The following is a 27,467-nucleotide window of genomic DNA, read 5'->3' as shown; positions in this document are numbered from 1 at the left end:
ATTTGATCCTGTCACTAATAAGGTGTCATCTGCGTATCTGATATTGTTCATAAGCATACCATTAATGAGTATGCCCTCTTTTGCGTTTTCCAACACCTTATTTAAGATGGTTTCAGCGTAAATATTAAACAACATTGGTGACAATATACAGCCTTGTCGAACTCCACGCTTGATTTTTACTTCTGCAGAGCACTGATGCCCAACCCTAAAACATGCAGCCTGACCCCAATACAAATTTGCGAATATTCTAATGTCTCTACCGTCCAGACCGGTAGTCTTGAGAATATGTATCATTTTTTCATGGCGAACTTTATCAAAGGCCTTTTCAAAATCAATCGTGCACATGAAAACGTCATGATTTGCATCTCTGCATCTTTGAATTAAAACTTGGGTTGCGAATAGTGCATCACGCGTTACAAGGCCACAGAGAAAATCGAATTGAGTACTTGAGATTCTTTCCTCAATTTTTCTATATGTTCTTTGATGAATTTTCTGAGAAAAGTTTTCAATACATGACTCATTAGACTGATGGTGCGATAGTCGCTGCATTTTGTGGTTTTGTTTTTTTTTGGTAGTACAACATACAGGGTGGGGCATTAGTGTTACAAAGTCCAATTACTCGTTTGTCGTAAGAGATACGAAAAAAAGTTATTTAGGTAAAAGTTGGGGCACAGATAGTATCATATTTTAAAAATATTTTCAAATATACAGGGGTATCCGTATTGACAGGGTGACACAAACTTATGTTTTTTTAAATAGAACACCCTGTATATTTTTACATTTTTGGATTCTCCTCGATGTTTCCTTTCTTAAAATATATGGTTTTGTAATATTATACGAGGTAGTTTAAAAGTTAATTAAGTTTTTTTGTTAATTTCGTAGCAAAATCTACACCCTGTAGAATTGTAGTGATTTGACATCAAATTTTCTATTTACATTCAAACGATTTTTAGTATAGTCTACTACTGTTAATCATTAATAGTATAGCGAAATGTTTAATTTTAGTATACAGGGTGGGTCGAAACTCGGAATGAGTATTTTCTGAGTTTTCTTAAATGGAACACCCTGTATTTTGGTATTGTAATGAAATTACATTTTATGGTACTTTTTTATTTCTTAAGCATTCCCTATACCTAAGTGCTTTAATTTGTAAGTTATTCGTCATTCTTTAAGCAAACATTAATTGCAACAAAAATTACGTAAAATTTCATTAGGTAGCCGTGAAAATATCCAATCAAAAGTAATTTTTCGAAAAAAAAATACATAATAATCTAGCCTGATCCTTAATTTATTAATATTGGATGAGATATCTAAATAGATTCGTAGTTAAGGTTGTTGGTGCTTAAAATATGAATCAAACACACAAAATTCTGCCTAGTTGGCTATGACACAAAATTTGCTTAAACATTTGACATTATGCTATTTATATAGTTCCAGTTGGTTTGATACCATTACTAATATTAATTTTTCTAATGAGGAACGGATTAAAATGGCTTTGTGCTAGGAGAGTATAACAAAAATGAGCTACTTGCAATAAAAATTTATCATCAGCAATTCCCTGATAGACGACAATCAAAAAGAGAAACTTTTGAAAGTATACTAAAACGGTTTCAACAGACTAGATACTTAGATTGTAAGAACGATTGTACTAATATGCAGATCCTTAGTGACACTAAGGATTACATTTAATTGCTGTTTTCTTCACTTACAATAGTTTTTATTCGAGCAGATTTATCATAATCTAAATGATAAGTCCGTTGAAACCGTTCTAGTATATTTTTAAACGTTTCTCTTCTTAGTTGTCGTCTATCAGGGAACTTCTGATGAAAAATTCTTATTGCTAGTAGCACATTTTTGTTATATTCCACTAGCACCAAAATCTTATTAATCAGTTTCTCATAAGAAAAATACATATTAGTAATGGTAGCAAAGCAACTGGATCTATAAACATAGTATAATGTCAAATTTTTAAGGAAATTTAGTGTCATAGCCGACTAGGTAGAATATTGTATGTTTTTATTAATATTTTGCGCACCAACAACCGTAACTACAAATTTATTTGGATATTTCATCCAATAGTACTAAATTAAGGATCAGACTAGATTATGATGTATTTTCTTTTCCAAAAATTATTTTTGATTAAATATTTTCACAGCCACCTAATAAAATTTCACGTAATTTTTCTTACAATTAATGTTTGGCCTAAAGAATCACGAATAACTTACAAATTAAAGCACTTAGGTATAGGGAATGCTTAAGAAATAAAAAAGTATCATAAAATATCATTTCATTACAATACTTAAATATAGGGTGTTCCATTTAAGAAAACTCAGAAAATACTCATTCCGAGTTTCGACCCACCCTGTATACTAAAATTAAACATTTCGCTATACTGTTAATGTTTAACAATAGTAGACTATATTAAAAATCGTTTGAACATAAAATAACAATTTGATGTCAAATCACTAAAATTCTACAGGGTGTAGATTTTGCTAAGAAATTAACAAAAAAACGTAATTAACTTTTAAACTACCTCGTATAATATTACAAAACCATATATTTTAAGAAAGGAAACATCGAGGAGAATCCAAAAATGTAAAAATATACAGGGTGTTCCATTAAAAAAAACAGAAGTTTGTGTCACCCTGTCAATACGGACGACCCTGTATATTTAAAAATATTTTTAAATTATGGTACTATGTGTGCCCCAACTTTTACCTAAATAACTTTTTTTCGTATCTCTTACGACAAATGAGTAATTGGACTTTGTCACACTAATGCCCCACCCTGTATGAGGATTTAAGCCAATCTTTAGGAATTTTTCCGCTTTCGTAGATTAAGTTGAATAATTTCGTAAGTATCTTAATGCCCTCGGTACCTAAAAGTTTTAGTGTTTCTATGTAAATTCCATCTGGTCCGATCGCCTTGCCATTTTTTGCGTTCTTTATAGCGTATTGCACTTCTTCCTTAGTTATTGGAGGACCGCTTATGCCATTTAGCGTTTCTGGTTCGCTTCTTTGATCATCGAATAATTCCTTTATATATTCAGTCCATCGTATTAGTTGACCTTCGATATTGATTATAATTTTTCCGTTTTTATCTTCGATTAGTGGAGGTATACATTTTTTATTCAGTCCTGTAACTTCTTTCAGTTTTTTGTGCATGTTGAATGCGTCATAGATACGCTCGTAGTTCTTAATTTCTTTACATTGTTGTTTATGCCACTCTGATTTAGCTGATCTTATTTTTCTTCGAATCATACTGTTTAGCTTTTTGTATTCTGTCAGATTAGCATTCTTATATTTTCTTCTTGCATCCATTAAATTCAATATCTCTTCTGTCGTCCACTGTTGCTTATTCCTACGCTGATTTTCCATTAGACGGTCTTCTTGGACTTTTTCCAATGTTTCTTTGCATGATTCCCATAATTGTTCTTCTGAATTTTTATTTCCCAATTTCTGAAATTGATCATCTAATTTATCGGTTACTATTTCTTTCACTTTCGCATTTGAAAGTTTATCTTTGCTGATCCTAGGAGATATTTTGGGTTTTTTAATCTTTTTAAATTTAAGTAATACTTTAGCTGCTAGTAAGTTGTGGTTGGAGGGTACATCCGCTCCTGGATATGTTTTGGAGGATAAGATAGCATTTCTATATCTTTTTGATATACAGATATAATCAATTTGATTTCTTACTATTCTTCCACAAGTGTCCATAGGAGATTTCCAGGTGTAAAGTCGTCGCTTAGGCAAGTCAAAAAAAGTGTTGGATATTACTAATTTTTTTTCTACGCAAAATCTAATCTATGGTGTCCCTTATAGGATAAATAGAATACTATTTCTAATATTTATGGACGAAATGATTAAGAAATGCCCGACAAGGAGTACAAAAATGAAAGTATTCAAAGCAGTTTGTAAGCGATTATAAAGAAAAGTTAAAAATCATGATCTAGACTCTAGACTTAGACTATCAGAAATATTTAGTTGCAGGTTTTCGTACAGTTCAACTTCATTAAATATACTTACTAAACAGCAATAGAAACTATACACAACAACTATTACCTACAAAAATACTGGAGTCCCACCTCTATTTTATGGGATGTGCAATATTAAATAACTATTGGAGGTTTTCTTCACGGTTCAAAGATTTAAACGACAAAAGAATATATAGGAAAGTTTAAGCATCTTTCAGCACCGAAGGTAAAATCATTGTTTAAGACTTAAATTATACCCAATTACAGTACAATTTTCTTAGACTTTACAACAACTTAGTTTTATGTGTTATTAAGATACATTGTGGTCAATTAAATTGTAGTGAAGTGGGAAGAGTCTTTTTAACTTTCCAACCATAAATTTCTTGAAGTGTTATCGTTTTGAGTTTATTTTCAATTTTAAAAACTAAATATGTAGGCAGGAGATTTTTGTAATCATTAGAGATACGAAAAAGGATAGGTACATACAATGTATTTTAATTGTAATATGTATTGTAATTAATGGTACGGGAGCAAAGTATGCTAAATGTGCAGTCACTCGAGCGCTTTGGGGACCTATTGGGTTGTGAAGAGTAGGTTCTAAAACCAAAAAAAAGTTAAGTAAAGTTTTCCATTTTAGTGGGTACTTGTCCATTTTTAATTTAATTTTCCATTTTCAACAATCGTTTTTTTAGACTATATCTATCCATAATTCGAAAAAATGTCTCAAATAAAAGTTACTTACTTTTACGTAAGGAATCTAAATCTGCAATAACAATGGGGGTCCTATTTAAGATGTTAAAGTAACCCCCCACCCCACCTCCGTGGGGGTCGGGTTTGATGACATTCGATATATTTTTCAAAAATATTAAATAAGTGTATTTTTCAGTTTTTCGATCTGATGTTCATTTCGCGAAATATCGCGGGATTCGTATTTAAAATATTAAATTTACACCCCACCCCTCTCCGTGGGAAGTCGTGTTTGGTATCATTCGATAGATTTTTAAAAAATATTGAGCACATATTTTTTAGTTTCTCAATCTGTCATTCATTTCGTGAAATATTCACTTTTTTCTTCTGAAACTTTGGGACTCACCCATTTCCTTACGCCCGGCTCAAATCGTCAGATTTTTGAAATATACACTCTTTTGCATGTACTTAACTTACCTTGTCTTAATCTGACAATTTCGAGTTTTTTTAAGGATAGATTTTTTCTTTCGGGCCCTCCTTAACGAACTCCCTGTGTTAAGAGCCAATATATGGTAGAGGAACATCTGCAGGGTACTGTATTTTTTTTTATTATATCATTTATTTCTCATTTCTCCTCGTATGATAATCTGACGCGTCGTAACTGAAAAAATCCCTGCTTGGGCTCCCCTAATTATGGAATAAATTCATTCTTTTTGAATCGGCGATCGATGATTATTTTAAATAAGAATAAGATCCCTAAGGGTCCAAAAACCAAAACCGTCATAGGATGATGACAGTAGGGGCTGGGGGGTATGAAATGTCTGTGAGGAAATTAGTGAGAAAGGAACATGAACGAGACCCAGAAAGAAAATTGGACTTTTGATTTGGTTTTACTATAGATGAGTGTTATTATGTTGGTAATGACAGATTGAATAGGTAGGGTGAGAATAGCCATATGTAGAAATATGGTGGTGGGTTGTATGTAGATGAAAATTTGTATAATGTGGATGTCTGTGGATGATGATATCAGTAATTTATATGTATGTTATGGATAGATAAAAGTGGTTAGATGGCTGAAGATGACAAAAGGATTATTGTGGTTAGTACCAGATAAATTATTATAAGTGTGAATGTGAAACACATATTTTTAATAAATAATATCTTGGTGGTTAGCATGTACATTGCACGTGAGTATAACCTACAACTTGTCTTAACCGTAGTCAAAATTTCAATATTTTTCATTATTTTACCAGATTATATTCATTTTAGGTAAGCACTGATGATGACTGGTAAACAAGTCGAAAACTAGTTATGTGATTGTGATGAAGCCCTTTTTGGGGATTTTAAATATACATTTTATAAAGAATTTTACAGTTTTTTGTATTACATGGTATACAGCCAACTACAGGAAAACTTTTTCCTTGTGGATTTTTAAGAAGAAAATACATTTTACTGTTGTCAGAAAACAGAAAAAAAATATTTGGCAAATAAGCATTGCTCTGATCTTACCACATGAACTACATGGCCTGCCAATTTTATACGGTTAGTTTTTATATGTCTGACGATGTTTTCAGTACAAAACAGCATTGCGGCGCCTTCTCCGCTCTCCTGTCAATTCATCTCTTTGATGGCCAAATATCATTCACGGAACCTATGTGTGCTAAACCTATGTTTGCCGTGGTGTGCTGAACGGAGGATAACCAACCAGGAATAGCTGAGTTGAACGTATTCCGACACCTTCCGATCCCTGTCGACTTGGCGCGCTGAGCGAAATCAATGAAACCGTATCCAAAAACTATGTGTGTTGAACGTAGCTATCATTATCTTTCATTCCATCCCGCCTGTTAAGCCAGATACCTCCTTCCTTTATACATTTATTTCGCTTTGAGAAATAAATACGACTCCTAATTAATTCCCTCGATCGTCCCGAGGTTAACTCGAAAATATTTATGTAGATTTGTAGATTATAGTTATATAAAGAAATTAACGATAATTATCTTTTCTTTTGTATGTATGTTTGGTTCACAATAAATGTCTTAACAAGAAGGAATTTTGCCTCCGACTGAATTTATTATCCGAGAATATCACACTAGCACCAGAGCAAACAATATTGTTCGTAACCAATAATCATTAAGAGCATAGGCGCAAAATTTCGGGACAATGCTTTTTTTTTGTTTATTAGGCAATCTCTTATAACATATAACAATAGGCACATTTTATCTGAGAAATAATGACATGAAGATATTGTGACCAGCGCCACACATCTCTATAGAGATAATATTAAATTACTGTATTACATATATTAACTTAGCTACTGTAACAATATTAATGTCTGTGCGGTAAATCTAATGGTGTCTGTCTCTTTAACCGTTTTGTTTCCTGACTGTTGTCTAACAAATTAATTGCAAGCACATTCGCGTGGCTTTCAAGACGTACGATGTATTTTGCACTTAACTCCACTATCACTTCACTGACGGTTTTCGTTTCCAGATCATTGTAAATATCAGTGTTAGTAACAAACCACGGAGCATGGATTACTGAACGTAACACCTTGGACTGGAATCTCTCAATTATGGATACATTCGACTTGGATGCTGTTCCCCAGAGCTGCAGACCATATGCCCAGACTGATTTGAATATTGTGTTGTAGACTAGCAGTTTATTTCTTGTCGTGAGCTTAGACTTACGCCCTAGAAGCCAATAATGCTTACCAAATTTTATGCCCAGTTGTTTCCGTTTGTTCCATATATGGCTTCTCCAGGTTAATCCCCTGTCCAAGTGCATGCCCATATAGTTTGCAGAGGTAACTGAGGGAATTACCTTATTATTTATTGTTACTGTAAGTGATTCACCGTGACATTTTGTAAAAACAATATGGTTTGATTTTTGTTTATTCAATTTAATTCTCCAATTTTGTGCCCATGTATTTATTTGATTTAATACTCTGGAGTTTTGCAGCAGCTTCGACGGGATTTTTGTGTACTGCTAGGATTGCAGTATCGTTTGCAAAGGTGGTGGTCGTTGTATCACGATTTGTGGTTAAGTCTGCTGTGTAAATCAGATACAGTTGTGGTCCCAGAACGCTTCCTTGCGGTACCTCTGATCTGATGGGATATAGTTTTGTAAAGGCTGACTCAAACTTCACTCGAAAGTATCTTTCTGATAAATACGACTTAAGGAGTGTATATAGTTCCTCTGGTAAGTTCTTTTTCAGTTTATACAACAGTCCTTGATGCCAAACTTTATCAAAAGCCTGGCTAACATCGAGGAATGCTGCTGAACCGTAACTTTTTTCTTCAAATGTTTTATTTATAATGTTGACCACTCTGTGAACTTGTTCGACGGTACCATGCTCTTTCCTAAAGCCAAATTGGTGGTCGGGTATCATATTTCTGTCTGTTAGTATTTGTAGAAGTCTTTTTTCTATTATTTTTTCCATGATCTTAGACATTACTGGCATTAAACTAATTGGTCGATATGAAGTGGGCTCATTTGGAGATTTTCCTAATTTTTGTATAAGGATAACTTCCGCAATTTTCCATTGGATTGGGAAGTGTTTTGGCCTTAGTACCGCATTACACAATTGAGTTAGCATTTTAATTACTTTGGTAGGTAGATTTTTAATTACCTCACCTGTGATTAAGTCATAGCCAGGTGCTTTCTTTTTTATTAGATTATTGTTGATTATGTTTTGAACGTCTTTGGGTGAAACGTGTAGTGTGTTTTCTCCTGTCGGGGTTTGGTTCTGTAGGAAATTGTAAATTTCTTGATCGTTATTTGTTGCAGCAGCTGGTATAGGTTTGAAAACATCTTCTAGGTATTCGCCGAAAGCTTCTGCCTTTTCATTGTTTGTTCTGGCCCATGTTCCGTTGGATTTTCTAATTGGTGGGATATGACGATGTTGCTGTTTTAATTTTTTCTTGAACAGGTATTCTAATTGTTTCTAGGTATTCTTGAACGCTGTTATTTTTTAGTTGTTTTAGTAGTTCCTTCAATTGTCGTGTTGCTCTATTGATCCTTAACTTGTCATCTGGATGTCTAGTGTGCTTCCAAGTTCTACTCAGATACCTTTTTTCAATTATTTTTTCTCTGACATTTATTGGACAATTAATTTTTTGTTTTGCTTTTGTTGGTGGAGGTGTTGATTTCCATGCAGCTTCCTGAATCGTTGTTGTGACAATGCTTTTTAAATGCATTTATTTTTTTTCGAATCCAGAGAAAACTAATAAGTATTTTTAAAAAATTTAAACGCGCAATGAAAGATTACATTATTACCGAGGGGCGAATGTTCCTGAAAACTTCTATGTTTATTTTAATATAAGTTATAGCGGTGAAAAAAAAAAGAGAAAATGTAGTTTGATTTTTAATTTCAAATATCTCATTTAAAAGAAAAAATTTCTTTATTCTAAGAGACTTTCGGCCCTCGGTAATAATGTAATCTTTCATATTTATTAGTTTTCTCAGGATTGGTCCGAAATTTTGCGCCTACGTTCTTAACGATAAACTGAAAAACAACGCAACTTACCGATTATGGTGTGAACGCGCACAGAGAGCTGGGTCCTCAATACTATAGAGTTCTTTTTGCTGAAACAAAAAAAAAACGATTAGCAATCTTGCTTGTCTATCTCCACCAACTCATTAACCCACATACAAGACAAGAAAAATATTATGACTTTACATTACGCTCTGTACCGTATTAATTACACAACACATATAAATAGTTATTAAGGTAATTGCTTTTATCATGTGAACAACCAGCAACTATTAATTAAAGATAAATTGTTTATAAAATTATTGTGTTAGTTGTTCGAATAAATAAATTCAAACATTTAAAACGATTTAAATATATTTTTTTGCACGATTGATCATTTTTGACTGTTTACCGTGACAGATTTTACGTCAGTAGGTGACATTTACTAGCAACTCGACGGTAAGTAATCCAACTCGACGGTAAGTACTCCAACTCGACGGTCAGTACTCCAACTCGACGGTAAGTAATTCACTTACCGTCGAGTTAAAAAATCTCCTAATTTTAATTTATTTTTTGAAAGAATAAAGAAAACTAACGAATTATTTATTAATATTGAAACTTATGGTACAATTTGTTAAATTATTTAATGAAATCCCACTTGTTTGGGCTGAGGTTTCACTTCTAACAGAAACTCCTGCAGAATCGCATACATTAGTAGTATTACTAGTATTGCACAATATTTTTTCGGCAAAATCTATTTTATTTTGAAGAGAATCTTCTACATAGCTTTCTGCCACTGTCGATGAACGCCAACCTCCATGACGCTTTAATCCGAGGACATCAACACCTTTATTAGCCAAAAGCCTTGCTGATGTCCTCCTGAACGAATGGCCAGTATAGTTCTCGGGATTAGGCAAATTTAAGAATTTGGCAATTTGAGAAGGCCAGCCCCCGATTGTCCCTTTCCCTATTACTTGAGCACAACATTTTCCTTTGGCGTATCTTAAGAACAAATGATTTGATTTTACTTGTAATGGACGAAGTTTTATATACTTTTGCAGGATTTCTAAATATGGAATTTTATCGTCTGGTTTATTAACGACTGTAAAAGTACGCTGGATGTTCGTTTTTGTATTGGGTACTTTTACAATCATTAAACCATCGGTTTGTTGGATGTCATTCATAGTAATATTATATAATTCTTCTCTTCTACAGGCACCAGATATTCCCAATATCATTGCGACCTACAAATTATGAAAAAATCTTCATTAGAGTATTTCTTTTACCTAAACTAGCTTATATTACCTTGTGAACTAGAAATTCTTCATCCGGTGCTTCCATCAGAAATTTTTCAAATTGCTCCCGTGTAAAAATGCTCGCTTTCTTAGGCCTATAGCCAACATTTTTTCTCTTCAAATACGCGATCAAAGTTGAAAACTTGGAAATATCAATGCCATCATAAAGAAAAACGGTGGATTTAATCATTGAATATTCTGCCCAGAGGCTTCCAGGAGCTTTCAACTGCATATGTCTTTGAACGAAATATGCCAATAGAGTCTTTTCTTCGATTCTTAAATTCTTGCCTTCGCACCATTTTTTAAAATTTTGATAACGGATTTTGGATTTTGGATTTTTCGGGAATAATTGCGGAACACCCTTCTTCCCAAGCCCGTTCAATTTCTTCAAATTCACTTTCGCTCATATTTTAATTTATAATAATAAAAATTGTACTTAAAATTATTGACAACTAAAAAAAAACTCAATTCTCCATTGTTGTTATGCACCCTAGTTACTACCTAACAACCAAAGTATCTATCTTGATAAAATGAATGAAACTAGTCAATATGACGAAAATGTTTAATTTTATAATTTATAATGGTATCAATCGTGCAAAAAACGTTATAAGCATGTCGAACGTTAAGGGTAACCGATCTCAAACAATTGTCTTCGATCGGTATAAAACCCTTACCGTTCTCCATACTTAATATACTATTAATTTAGTAATAAAAACGTAACGCCACTTTTGACAATAATTCGTCAAAAAATGTGTAAATAAAGAAATTGCAACAGTGTTTCGTGTTATGTGAGCCTAAAATCCTAAAAAGATTTAAAAAATACTCCCCAAATACGAGGATCTACAGATTAGAACAAATTAAGTCGAGGACGGAGCAACATGTTGGCATCCTCCGAAATCCATCAAAGATTTACCCTACACACTTACACACATATACAAAGTGCTCGCCAATCTATCAAAGATTATCCCGCTTTTGTATAAGAGCAATTAATTATAAGTTTTGTAGTGCCCTTTTTGTATAAAGCGTCAGAAAGTGTTAGAAGCTAGCATCGTTTTTTGGTCACCTTAGCTCTCATGGTTGCTACATCCCCACATATTTACATTCGGGATCTTCGTTGATAGTGACTTGGATGGACAATACTGCACACAGACATTCGAAGACTTGTATTAACTAGTAAGTAAATAATGTAGTCCGTTGAAATGTTACATTTAGGGTTGCACTTCTTAGAGGAGCCAATTTTATTTTTTTAATGTGTAGGGGGTTCAGTAGAAGCTTAAGTTCAAGTTTTTAGGGTCGCCGCCCTTGTCCCCCGGCCGCCATCTTGGAAAAAGGGGTGCAAGGGGCTTTTGCGCTGTATCTCCTAAACTAGCAACCATACAGAAAATTTAATTATACATAAAATGTAGAAAATTAAATTTTCTAAAATTTTATATCCATTACTTTTTATCGTCAAGTGACCAACAAAAAATTTATAAACAAAAGTAAGAGAAAATTTTGTAAGATTCCTTTTGGAGGTTAAACTTTTTTTCCGTTCATTTTAAAATCAAATAACATCATAGCGATTTACAATCGTTGCCATATTTTATATCCGGGCTTTTGACGGGGCTGTTTTGACCGGGCCATTTTGACGGGTCACGTAAAAAAAGATAAGCGGAGTCCGTTAATCCGTTCACGAGAAAATCAACTACTTGAGCATGAAAATGAGCATAATTTTTGGTGGTGCAAAATTTTTGCGGTTGTGTATTTTTTATTATTTTTTTTAACTTCATTATGTAACTTATTCCAAACTGGGTCCAAAGAAACACAAAAATTTGCGATTTCTCGGCAGTTTTAGTTGTTTAGTTGTATTTTACGGTTTATAAATTACTATTTGAATTCCTTTCGGTCGTAGTTTTAAATCCTCCTCATAATTTTATTAAGCTAATGAGTTGATCACGTAGGTCTTGCATTATCAACAAAGTGTCGATTTATTCATCTAACGAGCAATATTTATGAACCTCAATTGCTGATCAAGATACCCGGAGTACATTTCCATGTCGACAACAAATTTGAACCCGGAATAAGATAAGCAAAACACAAACGACACTGACTCTCCCAAAAATGGCAGCAAAAAGTAGCAGCACGGTTAATCACCAATATAAATACAATAAGTGCATTGATTTATGTGGGTAACGACAGCTCACTTGATTTTAATTTCAATAGAACTTTGTTTTTTTATGAACCTTCACGACCTACACAGGTGAACTGGAGCACCTACCTAGAACAACCTCATAATCCATTTTAAACGACGGACTGCAACCTTTGTTGGTTTATGCACCCACTATCGATAGATCTGTATTTACATTGACAAGTGTGATACTTCTCTATAACAATAGTTCAGGAAACCAAAACATAATTACGCAGATTTTTGATTTTACCTCATTACTTTGCTTTTTGTTACATTACCTTTACAAAGTAAAAGGGGACAAAAAGAAAATGCGGGATTACAGAAGGATTTCAAATATTTCTAAAATAAAGTTATAAACAAGTGTCCCGAATGTAAAGTAAACATTATTTTCTTAGAATTATCGCAATAACTCTTAAAGACAATCAAAAAAGAATTCTAAAGTCAAAAATGGTAACAACAAAAAAATAAAAAACTAATTTGTTGCCCTCATCTTCCAACAGAGTGGTCTTTATTTTAAGATATTATAGTGTATGACCTCTACAGTTGTTGATTATTGTCCTATATCTGTGAGGCAAACTCATGATCAGATGGTAAATGTCTTGCTGCGGTATTCTGTTCTACTCCATTGAAATGCCCTCAAACAGTTGCTGTCTTGCATTAAACTCAATATTTTGTTGTAAAATACATCTGCCCAATATATCCCACATATGCTCAATTGGGTTTAAATCTGGCGATTGTATAGGCCATAGTAAAACCTCAATTTCATTATCGTCGAGGAATGTTGACACGACCCGGGCAGTATGCGGACGCGCATTGTCGTGCATTAATTGAAATTGGAGACCAGCTTGTTGTGCAAAGGATACAACAATCATACCTAATCTGTAACTCGTTTCGATGATAGAAGTAAGGAAAATCGAATAGAAGTGGCCAAGTCGAATAGAAATCGGCAAAATCGGTATTCCATAACTCCCTCGGAATCTCTACAATCGGAATAGTGAATAGAAATGACTTCGACAACATTTACGCTGTCGAAATTAGATTTCGATAATCGGAATTGTGCTGGACGCAAGCGCATTGTATTTTGTTTTGACGTTTATATTTTATATCTACTAAAAATAGTTTATTACTACTTATTTACAATTATTTACAGTATTTTTGCATTTTGTATCTGCTTAATTTTTTAGTCTGTGGTATTATTTACTTAGGAAATTGTATATTTAATTTAGTCATGTTGTACGAGTATGCATTGAACCTAACCCCATTTTCTCTGGCATCTGAATCTGAATGCTGAATGTTTGCCAGTCACCGTTCACAGTGTTGCCAAATTTTTTTTTGTATATTTCTTGTACAATTTCAATCAATGGCATAATGATTGTACAAGACCGTTTAAAATTATAAAGATAGACTTATAACGTTGATTGATAAATAATGTATTATATTACTTGTATTTTATCAATCAACGCTTATAGAAAAGAAAATAATTATAGAAAAGACGCCATTTTTGGGAAAAGTTGTTTATCAGTTATTTTAGCTGAAATAAAATCTTAAGATTGTATATTATTAGTAATATTTTACATCATACATCTTATCTTCATTTATCTCTTTTATTTATCAGTTGATCTTCTTTTTTATAACAATTTTAATTAACTTTGATTTAAAACCATTTATCATCTTTTGAGCTTTTTGTGTAGAATATTTACACTAATATTTTGTTGTTTACTTTTCAAAACTTTTCTTTTTTATTATATGAAAACTATTTTTTAAATGCAACTCTATGTAATGTGATAGTAGGAAAAGTTAAGATATGGCAACGGTGTCGTATTTCAAATTTAGAACCAGTAACAAGCAGGCCACAGAACACTAATTTCGCTTGACAATGCGGGGTTGCCACCCCCTCCTGACCACGTGAAATAGAAATTGCCGACTTCGATTTACCTTTATTTCGATGTGAGTTACAGAATGCCAATCCAAACACGAAAATGACGCGATAGATATCAAACATTCCGATTTCAGGTAATTACGATTCGACTTGGTCATTTCTATTCGATTTGTTAAAAGTTACAGAATAGGGCTGAATAGGTTCGAGAATAATATCGCGGTCGAAGAGCGTAATTTTCTCTGAATGACACAGGCATTCTCACGGGTCTTCGAGCATGTAACCTTACTTCATGCAGTCTATTTCTAATGGTTTGGCCACTTTACAAACACCTGATGGGTTTCTTGTCGCCTCATTTGTAATAGTGATGCAGTTAGAGTGCGATCTCGCAACGCCTGCAACCTAATAAAACGGTCTTCAATCTGGTTGGTTATCCTTGTACGGCCTGTATGACGTTCAGCAACATCACCAGTTTCTTGACACCTTCACCACAAACGGTTAATGACACCTCTGTTCGTGTGGGGGACCTCAGCAACGTCTCTTTGATTTCTGCCAGCTTGAAGCATCCCAATATCACGCCACTGCGTTTCGCGATTTAAATGAAGTATCTCCATTATTGACAATTACAAAACTAAACAAAAATCCACATAGACATATTACCAATTACATAGACAAATTACAATTACCAATAAGAAAATATTACTTTTTATCTTATAGACAAAAAACGCATATTGCAGTTTTGTTAAATTTTTTATAGCCATTCGTATTAGCATTACCGTCCAAGTTGGTACAATAATTAACAAAACAACAAAAAAAAATTAAAAACTAACTTATTTTTGTATTTGCAGCTAACATTAAGTTAAAACTATTAATATAGGTGTCCCCTAGGCCCTAGATTATTTTGTGTGTATAACTATTGCGGAAAAGCATATTATATCCCTACTCGAAATAGCAATTACGCCTGTCTTGGACTGCAATAGCCTGCCAACTGAGCTAACACACAGAAAAGACAAGGTCAGTACCGTTATATTTTTGCTTTTTGTAGGATCTAAGAGAGCACTGAATTTGGAATAGCTTGCAGCTATTCCAAAGTGAACTAATTTTGGCTGTCCCACCAGGCAAAATAATAAAATATTATATGCGTACGGACGCGTTAGCGACATCTATGTAGAGAAAGAAAAAATTCTCCATAAGTCGGAATGCAGAATCCTTCGTGACTATCTATTGCCTGAGCTTTTAAAGCTTTTATAGGCCCTACGATCAAGTACCAGAGACTTACGAGTCTTGACTAATATAAGAAGAAGCAGTACTAAGGTAATTTTATCTGCAAATTCAATAAAATGTACACTCAGAAGCGTAAGGGATTTATAATTGTATGGTTTACTGGCCTATGAATATCAATTCGAGATACCTACATGATATATAAGGTAGCTGGTGAAAGTTTCTGAATTTGGAAATGATTTTTACATATACACATAAACAAACAAACAATGGTGGATGGAGCTGCGTTTCGAAGATATTTAGATAACAATACACAGGAAACTGATCGGTCGAGTGGTGGAATTATTATGAGAAGACAAACATTCCTTCCTAACAATTATCTTGAAGAATTATGCTCGTTACACACTTTCTATAATTGATCTTTTGGATTTCCTCCAAGAGTTATGAGATAAAGCAATCTAATAGATTTTGTTAACTGTGCTTCATGTCTTATTTTAAATTGTTTATGTTAATTTTGTAATTGCTGTACTTAAGTTATTACTTGGCGTCATTAACTTGTTATTACTATATTATGCAGAAATATAAAAATTACATAGTTTCGTCAAAGATTAGAAATTCTTAATTGCGATACAACTAACAATATGGGAATTATTAGAATATGGCGAATTTTAAATGGGTACCCAACAACTATATTGAAAGTTACCACACCATTGACGTAAATATCTTTATTGCTAGCTAAATATAAGAAAGAGAGGGAGAGGAAGTTTGAGTAAAGCTTTATTTCGAATTGAAAATAGGACATAATAATTATCAACGGCTATTCATCCTAAAGGATTATGACGGACGTCCTAACTTTGTTTTCTCTATTTAATGCTTGTTCCAATCATCACAACTTGTGAGACCATTTGAATGGCCCACGTATTTTGTACGCTGATGTTGTATACGCTATCCAACTATTAATAATCGAGAGAATTAAGATCTTTCTCGTGACACATCCCCCTCCAGGCCGAAATCAAATTTTTTGAGTAGCATGGACATCTAAATTAATAACCTATATGTTTCCTGCAGCCGATTTTGATGATATACATAGTTATAAACAAATAAAAATAAAAAAACGGTAAATTTTCGATTTTTTCGTCTATTAATAAAAAGTGAAATATTCTAAACACATTTGAGAATAATAAACTCATAAATCATATAAAAAACTTCAATATGGCGTTCGCTGAATATGTCTATCCTTATTTGTTGCTTAGAAAATTGCAAAATAAGTAATAAATTTTGAGATTTTATAAATGTTCATAACTTATGTAAAAATTAAGTTAGAACCTTTTTATTAAACGGAATGCTGAGACTTCTTGTGCTTAAATTATATTTTAAAATTCATAACAATTGGTCAAATAGTTTAAAAGTTATTTAATTTGTTTTTCCCAAATTCATTTTTTTGCAACACTATAAGTCAGAAAATTATGAGGTTATAGTGATACTTCGGGCAGTTTATGAAGAAGAACATTTATACTATTAACTTAATTAAAAAAAATGAAAATAGATAATTTTAAACAGTGTAAAATTATTTTGCAAAAACATGTCGATTGTTTGCATATTTATAAACAATTAGAATAACTTTTTAACCGTTACCCGTAAAAAAATATTTTTTCATATTTCGCAAGACTAAATTTTTATACACATTTAGAAAGAAAAACAATTCTATGGAGGGCGGTACAATAGACACATGTCCAAAATGCAACTTTTACAGGAGAGACTTTTAAAGTTTATTTATTTTTTCCTAAATCGAGTTTTTTGTCTATGATTTTCAAACGATGCATAATGTCATTAATTTATGTATGTTTGTGAAACTCTAGTATGTAACCTCGATAAATTTTAATATTTTAGGTATTTTTGTGACTTGTGACTTTTCTACCGGTCAAAGTTGTATTGTATAGCTTGGTAATAAATCACTAAGTCAACAAATACACATTTATTAAAAACCATTTAGAAGCAAAACATTAAAAAAATTTGAAATTTATAGGTACCTGCAGTGGCGCACCTATAATTTTCATCTAGGGGGTTTTACACCTAGAATTTTCCTCTGGGTGGGGGGTTTACTTGGACACAGAAATTTTATTGTATGGTTTGTTAAAGACCAGTTACGTTTTGCTACTCTTCTTTTTATGGCCTGGGAGGGGTTTTAACCCCCAAAACCCTCCTGGGTGCGCCACTGGGTACCTGCATATAGTTGAGATAAGTAATTATAAAAATCACGCGATTGACTCGTATCCCCCAACACCATGTCTATCAACTTTTTACCTCTGCTTCCCATAACTGTACTTGTTCACTTACACACTGTTAACAGAGAATTATGTAATGTAGTTCCCAAACTTTCTGTGGGATATTAAAAAATTTCATGCTCAATACATTGCGAGTGGCGATTAACTATTATTGGTTAGCAGTTTGACCTCCAACAATAAAACAAATCTCATTTCTTTATTAAAATTTATTTTATGATAAAATAATTATTAAAAGCTTTAATTAATCATTTTTTCGTATCTAACTGCACAATAGTTATATATAATTACACACCAAGCATGGCAATGTCAAGCGGCTAAGAATGAAATAGACGAAACCTGAGTTCCCTGAATTGTATCGCATTATTCAAGCATCGGAATGTCTTAAGAATATGTACTTTAAATCTCCTTGTAATACCTAATTTTAAACCCAGTCGCTGACTCATGTCATTTGTACCGGTTAAACCCAATGACAATGAACTAAACCATTCATAAATCGAACGGTATAAAAGTCATAAGTCAGACTTAATACTTTTTTACCGCCCTCTATTCAATTATTTCCCAGTTAGCACCTTTTAACCATTGCTATAAAATTATTATGCAAGTACATTGACTTATGTCTTTTATACCAATCGGTAGAAAAAAAAATTTCGAAGTGTTCTGTATCTTATAAGCAATATAGTCATTTTGTGACTTGTGACCATTGTACCGCCCTCCATAGAATTGTCCTAGGACAATTGGGGACGAAGTTAGCCCCCCCATTTTTTTAATTAACATGTTCTTGCAAAATAATTTTGCAATATTTACAATTATTTTTTGTCATTTTTTCAATTAAATTAATAGTGTAAATCTTCTTCTTTCATAAACTATATGTTCTTATTTCATAAACTATCATAAAGTATTACTGTACCTTCATCATTTCCTGACTTATATTGTTGCAAAAAAAATTAATTTGGGATAAACAAATTAAATAACTTTTAAACTATTTGAGCAATTGTTATGAAATTTAAAATATAATTTAAGCACAAGAATTAAAAAATAATTAAATATATCATTTAAGTTAATAATTAAATATACAGCGTGTCTACTTGAGTTGGAAACATATGGGAAACTTTTTTATTATTAATTTTACGAAAAAAAGTTATTCTGTATAAAAAGTTCTGCATGCCCCAAAACCTAAGATTCAATTATCAGATATCAAATTTTCTCAATATTATACGAGGTATGTCAAAAAATATGAATTTCGGCTAAGGGTAAAGTACCTTTATTTCTCTCAATATCGAAAATTCTTATTATGAAAAGTTGTTTGGAAAAAAATATTTTCCAAATTTTTCTCAAATTTATTGATACAACTTCGTTTTTATTCATTACACATACGATAACTCTTTTATTATTACTTTTACGAAAAAAAAAAGGTATTCTTGATAAAAATCTCTGTATGTCCTAAGACCGAAGATTCAACCAACAGATATGACATTTTATTAATTTTATACGAGTTATGTCAAAAAATATGTATTTCACTCAAGAGTAAAGTACCTTTATTTTTCACAATATTGAAAACGGTTATTAAAAAAGTTGTTTAGAATTAAAAACTATGTGTCAATATGCAATTACATCCTTCTAATTGAAATACTGTGAAATATAAAGGTGCTATAATATTGAGCGAATTTCATATTTTTTGACACACCTCGTATAAAATTAATAAAAGTTGATATATCATGGTTGTGTCTTAGATTTTAGACCATGCAAAGTTTTTTATGAAGAATAACTTTTTTTCGTAAAATGAATAATAAACGAGTTATGATATTTGTAATAATTAAAAACGATGTTGGGTATCCATAAATTTGAGAAAAATATTTTTTTTTCAATAAGAAGCATGTAATTGCATATTTCATCTTAGTTTTTAATTCCAAACAACTTTGTATCATAAGAATTTTCGATATTGAGAGAAATAAAGGTACTTTACCCTTAGCCGAAATTCATATTTTTTGACATACCTCGTATAATATTGAGAAAATTTGATATCTGATAATTGAATCTTAGGTTTTGGGGCATGCAGAACTTTTTATAAAGAATAACTTTTTTTCGTAAAATTAATAATAAAAAAGTTTCCCATATGTTTCCAACTCAAGTAGACACGCTGTATAAATAAATAAATTAAAATATACTTTGAGTTGACTCGAACTAGGAATAATCAACTTGAACTGTAACATATACATATTCACAAATCCTTACTCAAATAGAGCTATTTAAGCGAGAGTCGTAGGGTACAGGTACAGAATGTAGAGAACAATAAATTTTTAAATCAAAAATTCATATTACGTAATGTTCATGTGCAGTCTGTTTATGGAGAGAAAGGTAAAGTATCTATATTTACGTCAACAATAAATGATTAATACAAATTAATAAAGCAACATGGCATTAAAATGTAAAATATTTGTGTCTTCAGATCAAACAGCAGATAATCAAATATGCTAATGATCGGTTTCTTCACACTTTTTCGTAAATATTTAAAGATCAAAGATGAGGTGCTAATTTACAACAACCTGTTAAAAAGAAAGTAAGCTGCTGGTTATTTTAATGTGAACATTCACATTAAAATTAATTTTTTATGGTCAATATAAATATCTTCAGTTGTAGGTGGACTGAAGATATCATCTTTCGATTTAATAAGATTCTTAAGTGGGAAGTCGAATCTGAATTAATTATGCATTTTTATCTGGAACAGAACGTCTAATATTTCACCTATATTTTTAACTTCCGTCTATTGTGATAGTCAATATTTTTCTTGTACATATTGTGATGATCTGCTTTCTATTACTTTTATATTAATTATTATTTACTTACTTATGATTTACTTGAAAATAATAAAATACTAGTTCACGAAAGGGAAGTCAAAAAGAGATGGAGAAAGTACTTTGACAGCTTATTAAATGAAGAATTTGACAGACAGCCTGTAGAGTCAACGGAGACAGTAGCAGCAATGGTCACCAAAATAACCAACGAGGAAGTGGCTCAAGCGCTTCAAAAAATAAAGAAAGGAAAAGCGGTAGGACCAGATGATATTCCTGGGGAAGTATGGAGAGCATTGGGAGAGACAGGAACAAGGTGGCTAGCAGGTCTATTTAATAGAATTATGGAAGTCGGACAAATGCCAGGCGAATGGAGAAGCAGTATACTGGTACCTGTTTACAAAAACAAGGGAGATATACAACAATGTACAAACTACAGGGCTATAAAACTGCTTAGCCACACCATGAAAATATGGGAAAGAGTAATTGACAGACGGATACGTGAAGAGACCGAAATATCCGAGAATCAATTTGGCTTTATGCAGGGTAGATCAACAACAGATGCAATTTTCATTATAAGGCAGTTGATGGAGAAATACAGGAGTAAAGCAACAAACGCTCATATGGTATTCATTGATCTTGAGAAAGCATATGATAGAGTTCCTCGAGAGATTCTGTGGTGGGCACTCAATAAGAAAGGAGTCCCTGGTGAATATGTAAAGATTGTGAGGGATATGTATGAGGGAGTAACGACTAGTGTTAGGACAGGTGTGGGAGAGACTGATAAATTTCATGTGAAAGTAGGATTGCACCAAGGCTCTGTGCTTAGTCCGTATTTATTCTCATTAGTTTTGGACCAGATAACAGCGAAACTACAGGGTAACATTCCATGGTGCTTAATGTATGCTGATGATGTCGTGTTAGTAGGAAATAGTGAAAGAGACTTAGAACAAAAACTGGAACAGTGGAGACAAGCTCTGGAGGAAAAAGGTTTAAAACTTAGTAGGACAAAAACAGAGTATTTGGAATGTTCATTTAAAGATGGAGCTACTACAAATAAAATGGTATCTTTGGATGGTGAAATGATTGTGAAAAGCAATAGTTTTAAGTACCTAGGATCGGTATTACAGAGTAATGGAGAAATAGATGGAGATGCATGCAGTAGAATTAGGGCTGGATGGATGAAGTGGAAAGAAGCGAGTGGTGTGTTGTGTGACAGAAAAATTCCAATGAAGCTGAAGGGAAAATTCTATAAAACAGCCATAAGACCGGCTATGATGTACGGAACTGAATGTTGGGCAGTGAAAAAGAAAGAGGAACAACGAATGCATGTGGCGGAAATGAGAATGCTTAGATGGATGAGTGGAGTGACAAAGAAGGATAAAATTAGAAATGAGTATATTAGGGGAAGTCTAGGTGTGGCACCAATTGATGCCAAAATGAGAGAGCATAGGTTAAGATGGTTCGGTCATGTTCAACGTCGAGACGTTAATCACCCAATACGAAGAATAGCTGAAGTGCAGATTCCTGGAAGGAGTAGGAGAGGAAGACCAAAGAAGACCTGGGGGGAGACGATAAGGCAGGACATGTTGGTAAAGGGGATTAACATTGATATGACCCAAGACAGAATTGTGTGGAGAAATGCAATTAGGGAAGCCGACCCCGCATAGGGATAAGGCAAAGAGAATGATGATATTATTTACTTGATCAATTTATTTAATTAACGCAAATCATACAAAAAAATTAAGAAAGAATCTCAGGGTGCCTTTTTATAATATAAAAAAATGTCTAAATTATCTTATGTTATCCTTATCTTCTCTCGTGGTTTCAGTATCTCTTAGTTGATCCTTATCAGGATAAAATAGGAAAAGGAAATAAATAGAAAAATCATAAAAAAAAACATACAATTACCTTTATTATCAAAAGCAATGTTCTGTAAATTTATCAATTAAATTCTGTGTTCATAACTGTCCAAAAGAAACTTTTACCATATAAATTAGTCTAATTCAAACAAATATTTATCGCTTTGTTCTTGATACCATTAATAAACCCAGCTAAACAAACAAATTTGGTATTCGCAAAATTACTTAGACTTCCTATTAAATTTTTGAAATGTTGGAATCTTAAATTCATATGCTTTTACGTAAAAAAATTACTTTCTGATTATAAAAAAAATCTATCACATAGGTTATTGACTGACCTTTTTAATTCACACACAATGATGTCTCCTCTTGGACCCAAACAGCTCCTCCTTGTTGATTATGTTAGGCTACCAATCAAAGCCCTCTCCGTTCTCAGCAAACAATCCAGCAGGATACCAGCAACTATTTCTCCAAAAACACAAGCCAGGCTTCCTTTGACCAGGACTCGTTCAATAAACTCCAAATCTCTCTCCTCTCTTTCTCTCAACAATAATCTCCTGAGACCCAAGTATATTTTTTACTTGGTGTCACAAATAATTTTAATAGCGATAATTCTTGTAACTTACTCTCTTGGACTTTACAGAATCAAAGAGGTATTTCTTCTCGATTTGATTTGTCTCTCGTTCCACTTTTCAGCTACTCTCACTTATCAAACACAACCACTAGTACTTGCTTCTGAACTACTCATGAAAACTTTTGACTGCTCCTCTCGGCTGCCGGTAACACAATAATCCCTCTTTCCAAAACTATCTGAAAATTCAACCTTCTCTCCTTCCCATTCCAAATTGCCAAACCAATCAGAGACATTTCTTCTTCCCCCTTCTTTTTTTCATTCGAAACACCCACTCATACTTTCAAAATATTCCTACCATCATACTAATTACTTTCGGGAAATTCTACAAAATTTACTCGGAGTTAAACAAAAAGATTAAAATTCCAAACTTCCTTCAGCTTAATTTTCTAAGAACTAATTACCTATGGCTTCTATATTTCCCGTAATAAACAATCGGTTTAAAATACTAATCCTAAATAACTTTCACTTCACTTTTATTTACAAAAATGTTTTTAATATTCTTCATGGAAAAATTCATTAAGGAGAAACCACTTTGCGTTGAAAGCTAACTTCTAATAATTATTTACAAATCAATATACAGGGTGTATCAAATTTATGTGCCCGCGTTATATTAAAAAAAATAAAAATTTTTATTCTATCTTTGATTGATAAATTGAAACACAATAATATATTAAAGTAGACCAGGAAGGATCTGTTTTTAGGTGGATGTGAGAGGTGGCATTAGGATTTTTGCGGATAAAGTTAGGTGATAACTTGGTTAATAATAATTGACTTATGCTCCTTATCAAATATGCCCGGAACATTAATAAAAAATAAATAAAATATTTAAAAATTTCAGAAAATTTCGTTTTTTTTCTGCTTTCTTTGCTTATAACTTTAAAACGATTCATTTTGGAACAAAGTCGTATAGGAATAAAACAAAGATAATTAAATTTTTTATCAGATACGATTGGTTAAAAATGTCTTAATTTAACACCCTTGCTGCAAAATAGCAATAAATATAAAAGAAGGGGGCAAAACAAGCCTGTCCTTATTCAATGTTTTTCCATCACTTAGGTTACACTTAGAACCTTCCTAATTCGCTTATAAATTTTTTGTAATGTGCTAAAACCGTCCACCAAATTTCATTAAAATTGACTCACTAGATTTTGCATAATAATTTTGCAATCTAAACTTTTTTTTTTTAATTAAAATTTTTTAAAATCTTGCACAACAAAAACTAGAACATACAAAGATTTGTCAATTTTTTTAAATATAAAGAAGCACTCCACCTATCTAGTGCACTTTACAGAATTGAAATCGGATTATTTAAGCAGCCTCAGACATGTTTTAAAGTTATAAACAATTTTTTGGCTTATAAACAAATTAGTGCTGTGTCCAGGAGGGGGTGCTACGGGCTCCTTTATTTAGATGGACTTAACTAAGTTTTTTTATGTATTTTGACCCGTAGAACACAAATTTTTTGGGTAACAGTTGATGCGGATATCGATAAGATTGTTATAAACAAAGAACTTGAGGAATTATATAACATCGATTGTTCGCAAAATAAAACATTGTTTTGTATTTCTTGGGTAATTCTAAGCAAAAAATGTTCTTACAAGTTTTTTCGTAGGATGCATAGTTTTCGAGATAAACGCGGTGGAACATTTAAAAAATCGAACAATTGCAATTTTTGAACGAGAATAACTTTTGATTAAAAAATAAAATAGCAATTCTGCTGACAGCATTTGAAAGTTTAAGTCAAATTAGGTATACCGGTTTTAATTATTTGCATTGCTAAAAACTATTTTTTTTATTATTAAACAAAGCTATTTGTTTATAAGCCAAAAAATTGTTTATAAGTTTAAAACATTGCTGAGGCCCCTTAAATAATCCGATTTTAATTCTGTAAAGTGTATTAGATAGGTAGAGCACCTCTTTATATGTAAAAAAATTAGCCAACTTCTAAATGGTCTACTTTTCGTTCAGAAAGATTTTTAAAAATTTGAACTTTGAATTTTGGACAGAAATCGATGAAAGAAAGTGGATAAGAAATATATCGATTTACTATAATAAATAATAAATAAGCTTGATATAAATACATAAATTTAAATAGTAATTGCAATTTAGAATTAATCTTTTCAGCACTAGATCTTCAAGATCTGTTGAAATTTATAAATAATACTGTATGTGTATGTAGTAATTCTTGCGATGAGCAAAGAAAGGAGAAAAATATTTCATTAATAATCTATCGTTCGAAACTTTTTGTTTTTTTGTACACATACACAAAGCAAACACTATTATTTCTTTTCGTGTTAACAACGTACTGTAAATAATTTGTAAAAAATGTTTGCACGCTTGACTGAAAATTTCAGTTTTGTTCAAGGTCAACTTCGTGTGTTTTCATTTTGTGATCGTACATTTCAAAACTCTTACTAATTATTAGCTGTTTTGTTTTTTTCTTGTCTCGTTTTGTTCCACTTTTGTTTATTAATTATCGGAAGGCGTGAGTTATGGTTTAAGTAACCTGCAAACATCTGGGTTGGCTACATTACCATTTTTTTTACGTTGAATAGGTTTTTCTTGTTGATTTTATACCAATCTTCAAAAAAAAAAGATTTGTTATCCACCATACTTTAATGAGAACATAAATACAGGAAACCATTACAGATCAATCAGAAACTACATAACAGATAAACATTAACATTAGTTTTAGGATAAGTATTAATTAAATATTAATATTTTTATTAATATTTAATTAAATGAAATTGAAATTAATTAGATTAATAAAATTAATTAAATTAAAAATAATAATTAAATTAATATTAGTATTAGTTTTAGGATAAGATACGAAAAAATGACTAATAAAATAAAAAATAGTAAAATTGGCGAATGGATTTAGTGTCCGCAGTCATATAAACCCAAATAAACAACAACACCATACTTTACAATTTCTAATACTATTCCATCTTCACCAGGAGCTTTTTTAGTTCAAAAAGCGTTCATTGTATTTCTTATTTAATCCTCTATTATAAAATATATCTGGTATATCTTGAGATCCATTATTTTTTACTATTTTTCAATATTTTTCTCCTTTAACTGGTAAAGGTGGTTTTGCTTTTGACTTGTCTGTTTTTTAGTAGTTTTCTATGATAATTATTATTTTTTGAATTTCTGTAATTTCCTTATTTTCATCATTTAATTAATTTAGTAATTAGATTTCTAGCTTCGCTTGTTTCTTCTTCCAGCCTCGTAATACTCGTATGCCTTTCTTATCTTGTAGTGTTTCGTTCAGTTGTGTAATTTTGTACGTCCTTATGCCTTCCCTAGAATTTTTTTGAATTATATTATTGATTTCTCTAATTTCTATTTTATTAAGTGTTTGGTCTTGTACAAGTTGTTGTCTCTTATTTTTTTACCCTGTATAGATTAATTTTATTTCGCTGTTGTATGCAAAATTACTACCAGTTCCGTTTAAAAGTGGCATCTTCTCGTCGCGTTCGAATAATTGCTTTAAGAAACGCTTCCTCAAACAATAGAGTCAGCTATGCATTTTAGATTCCAAACGAACAACAATCGCAGAAAAGAGCACAACACAAGACTAATATTTATTGTACCACAGTTCTCACGATTTCAAAATCAAAACATTTGTTATTGGAACGTCACACGTGTTTCTATATCGTACGAGGTAGGAGGTATTTATTAAACCTATATTGTTAAAGGCGATTTTTGTCGAAAGTGTCGAATCTAGACTGAATTTAATCTCGGTGTTCGAAATGTTTATAGATCAGTAATAAAAGTGAAATACAGCGATATCGTATTATCCATGTCTTCATCGAATTTCATGAAAATTTAGATTTAGGTGCCCCTTACCATCGACTTTACTTTTGGACTTGAGCCCAGGATTACTTTTACTTGGGGGGTGAGAGCCACCCATCCTGTGAAAAAACATAGTTCAAATAAGTCCGGAAATGGATAAACTGACTAATTCTAAATTATAAGCTACTTTTTTGTAGAGTTTTTTTCACAAGTCAATGCTTATTGGGTTATTTACGAGTAAAAGTGTTCATTTTTAACAAAAACCTGTTTTTAGTCGGTTTTTAGAAAATAACTTAAAAATGAAACATTTTATCAAAAAAAATTCTGTGCAAAAATGTAGCTTATAAAAAACGAAAAATTTATGCGTAAAGTCGTTTATGCGTAAAGTCGTAGACCTCGTAGAAACAGA

The 27,467-nt window shown here is 32.1% G+C and overlaps 1 protein-coding gene across 6 annotated transcripts in view; it reads right to left on the bottom strand.

The window, feature by feature from the left end:
* LOC114335223 (FH1/FH2 domain-containing protein 3) overlaps nucleotides 1–27,467 on the bottom strand; it is an 843,862-nt gene that overhangs the window by 74,343 nt on the left and 742,052 nt on the right. For all 6 annotated transcript variants that reach the window (XM_050661657.1, XM_050661656.1, XM_050661658.1 and 3 more), the window contains one exon: nucleotides 9,186–9,244. In XM_050661657.1, coding sequence (XP_050517614.1) covers nucleotides 9,186–9,244 — 59 coding nt within the window. The remainder of the gene's footprint in view (nucleotides 1–9,185; nucleotides 9,245–27,467) is intronic.

The sequence above is a fragment of the Diabrotica virgifera genome, chromosome 9, assembly GCF_917563875.1.
Source record: "Diabrotica virgifera virgifera chromosome 9, PGI_DIABVI_V3a".
Lineage (NCBI taxonomy): Eukaryota > Metazoa > Arthropoda > Insecta > Coleoptera > Chrysomelidae > Diabrotica > Diabrotica virgifera.
This window is presented reverse-complemented; position numbering and strand designations above follow the sequence as displayed.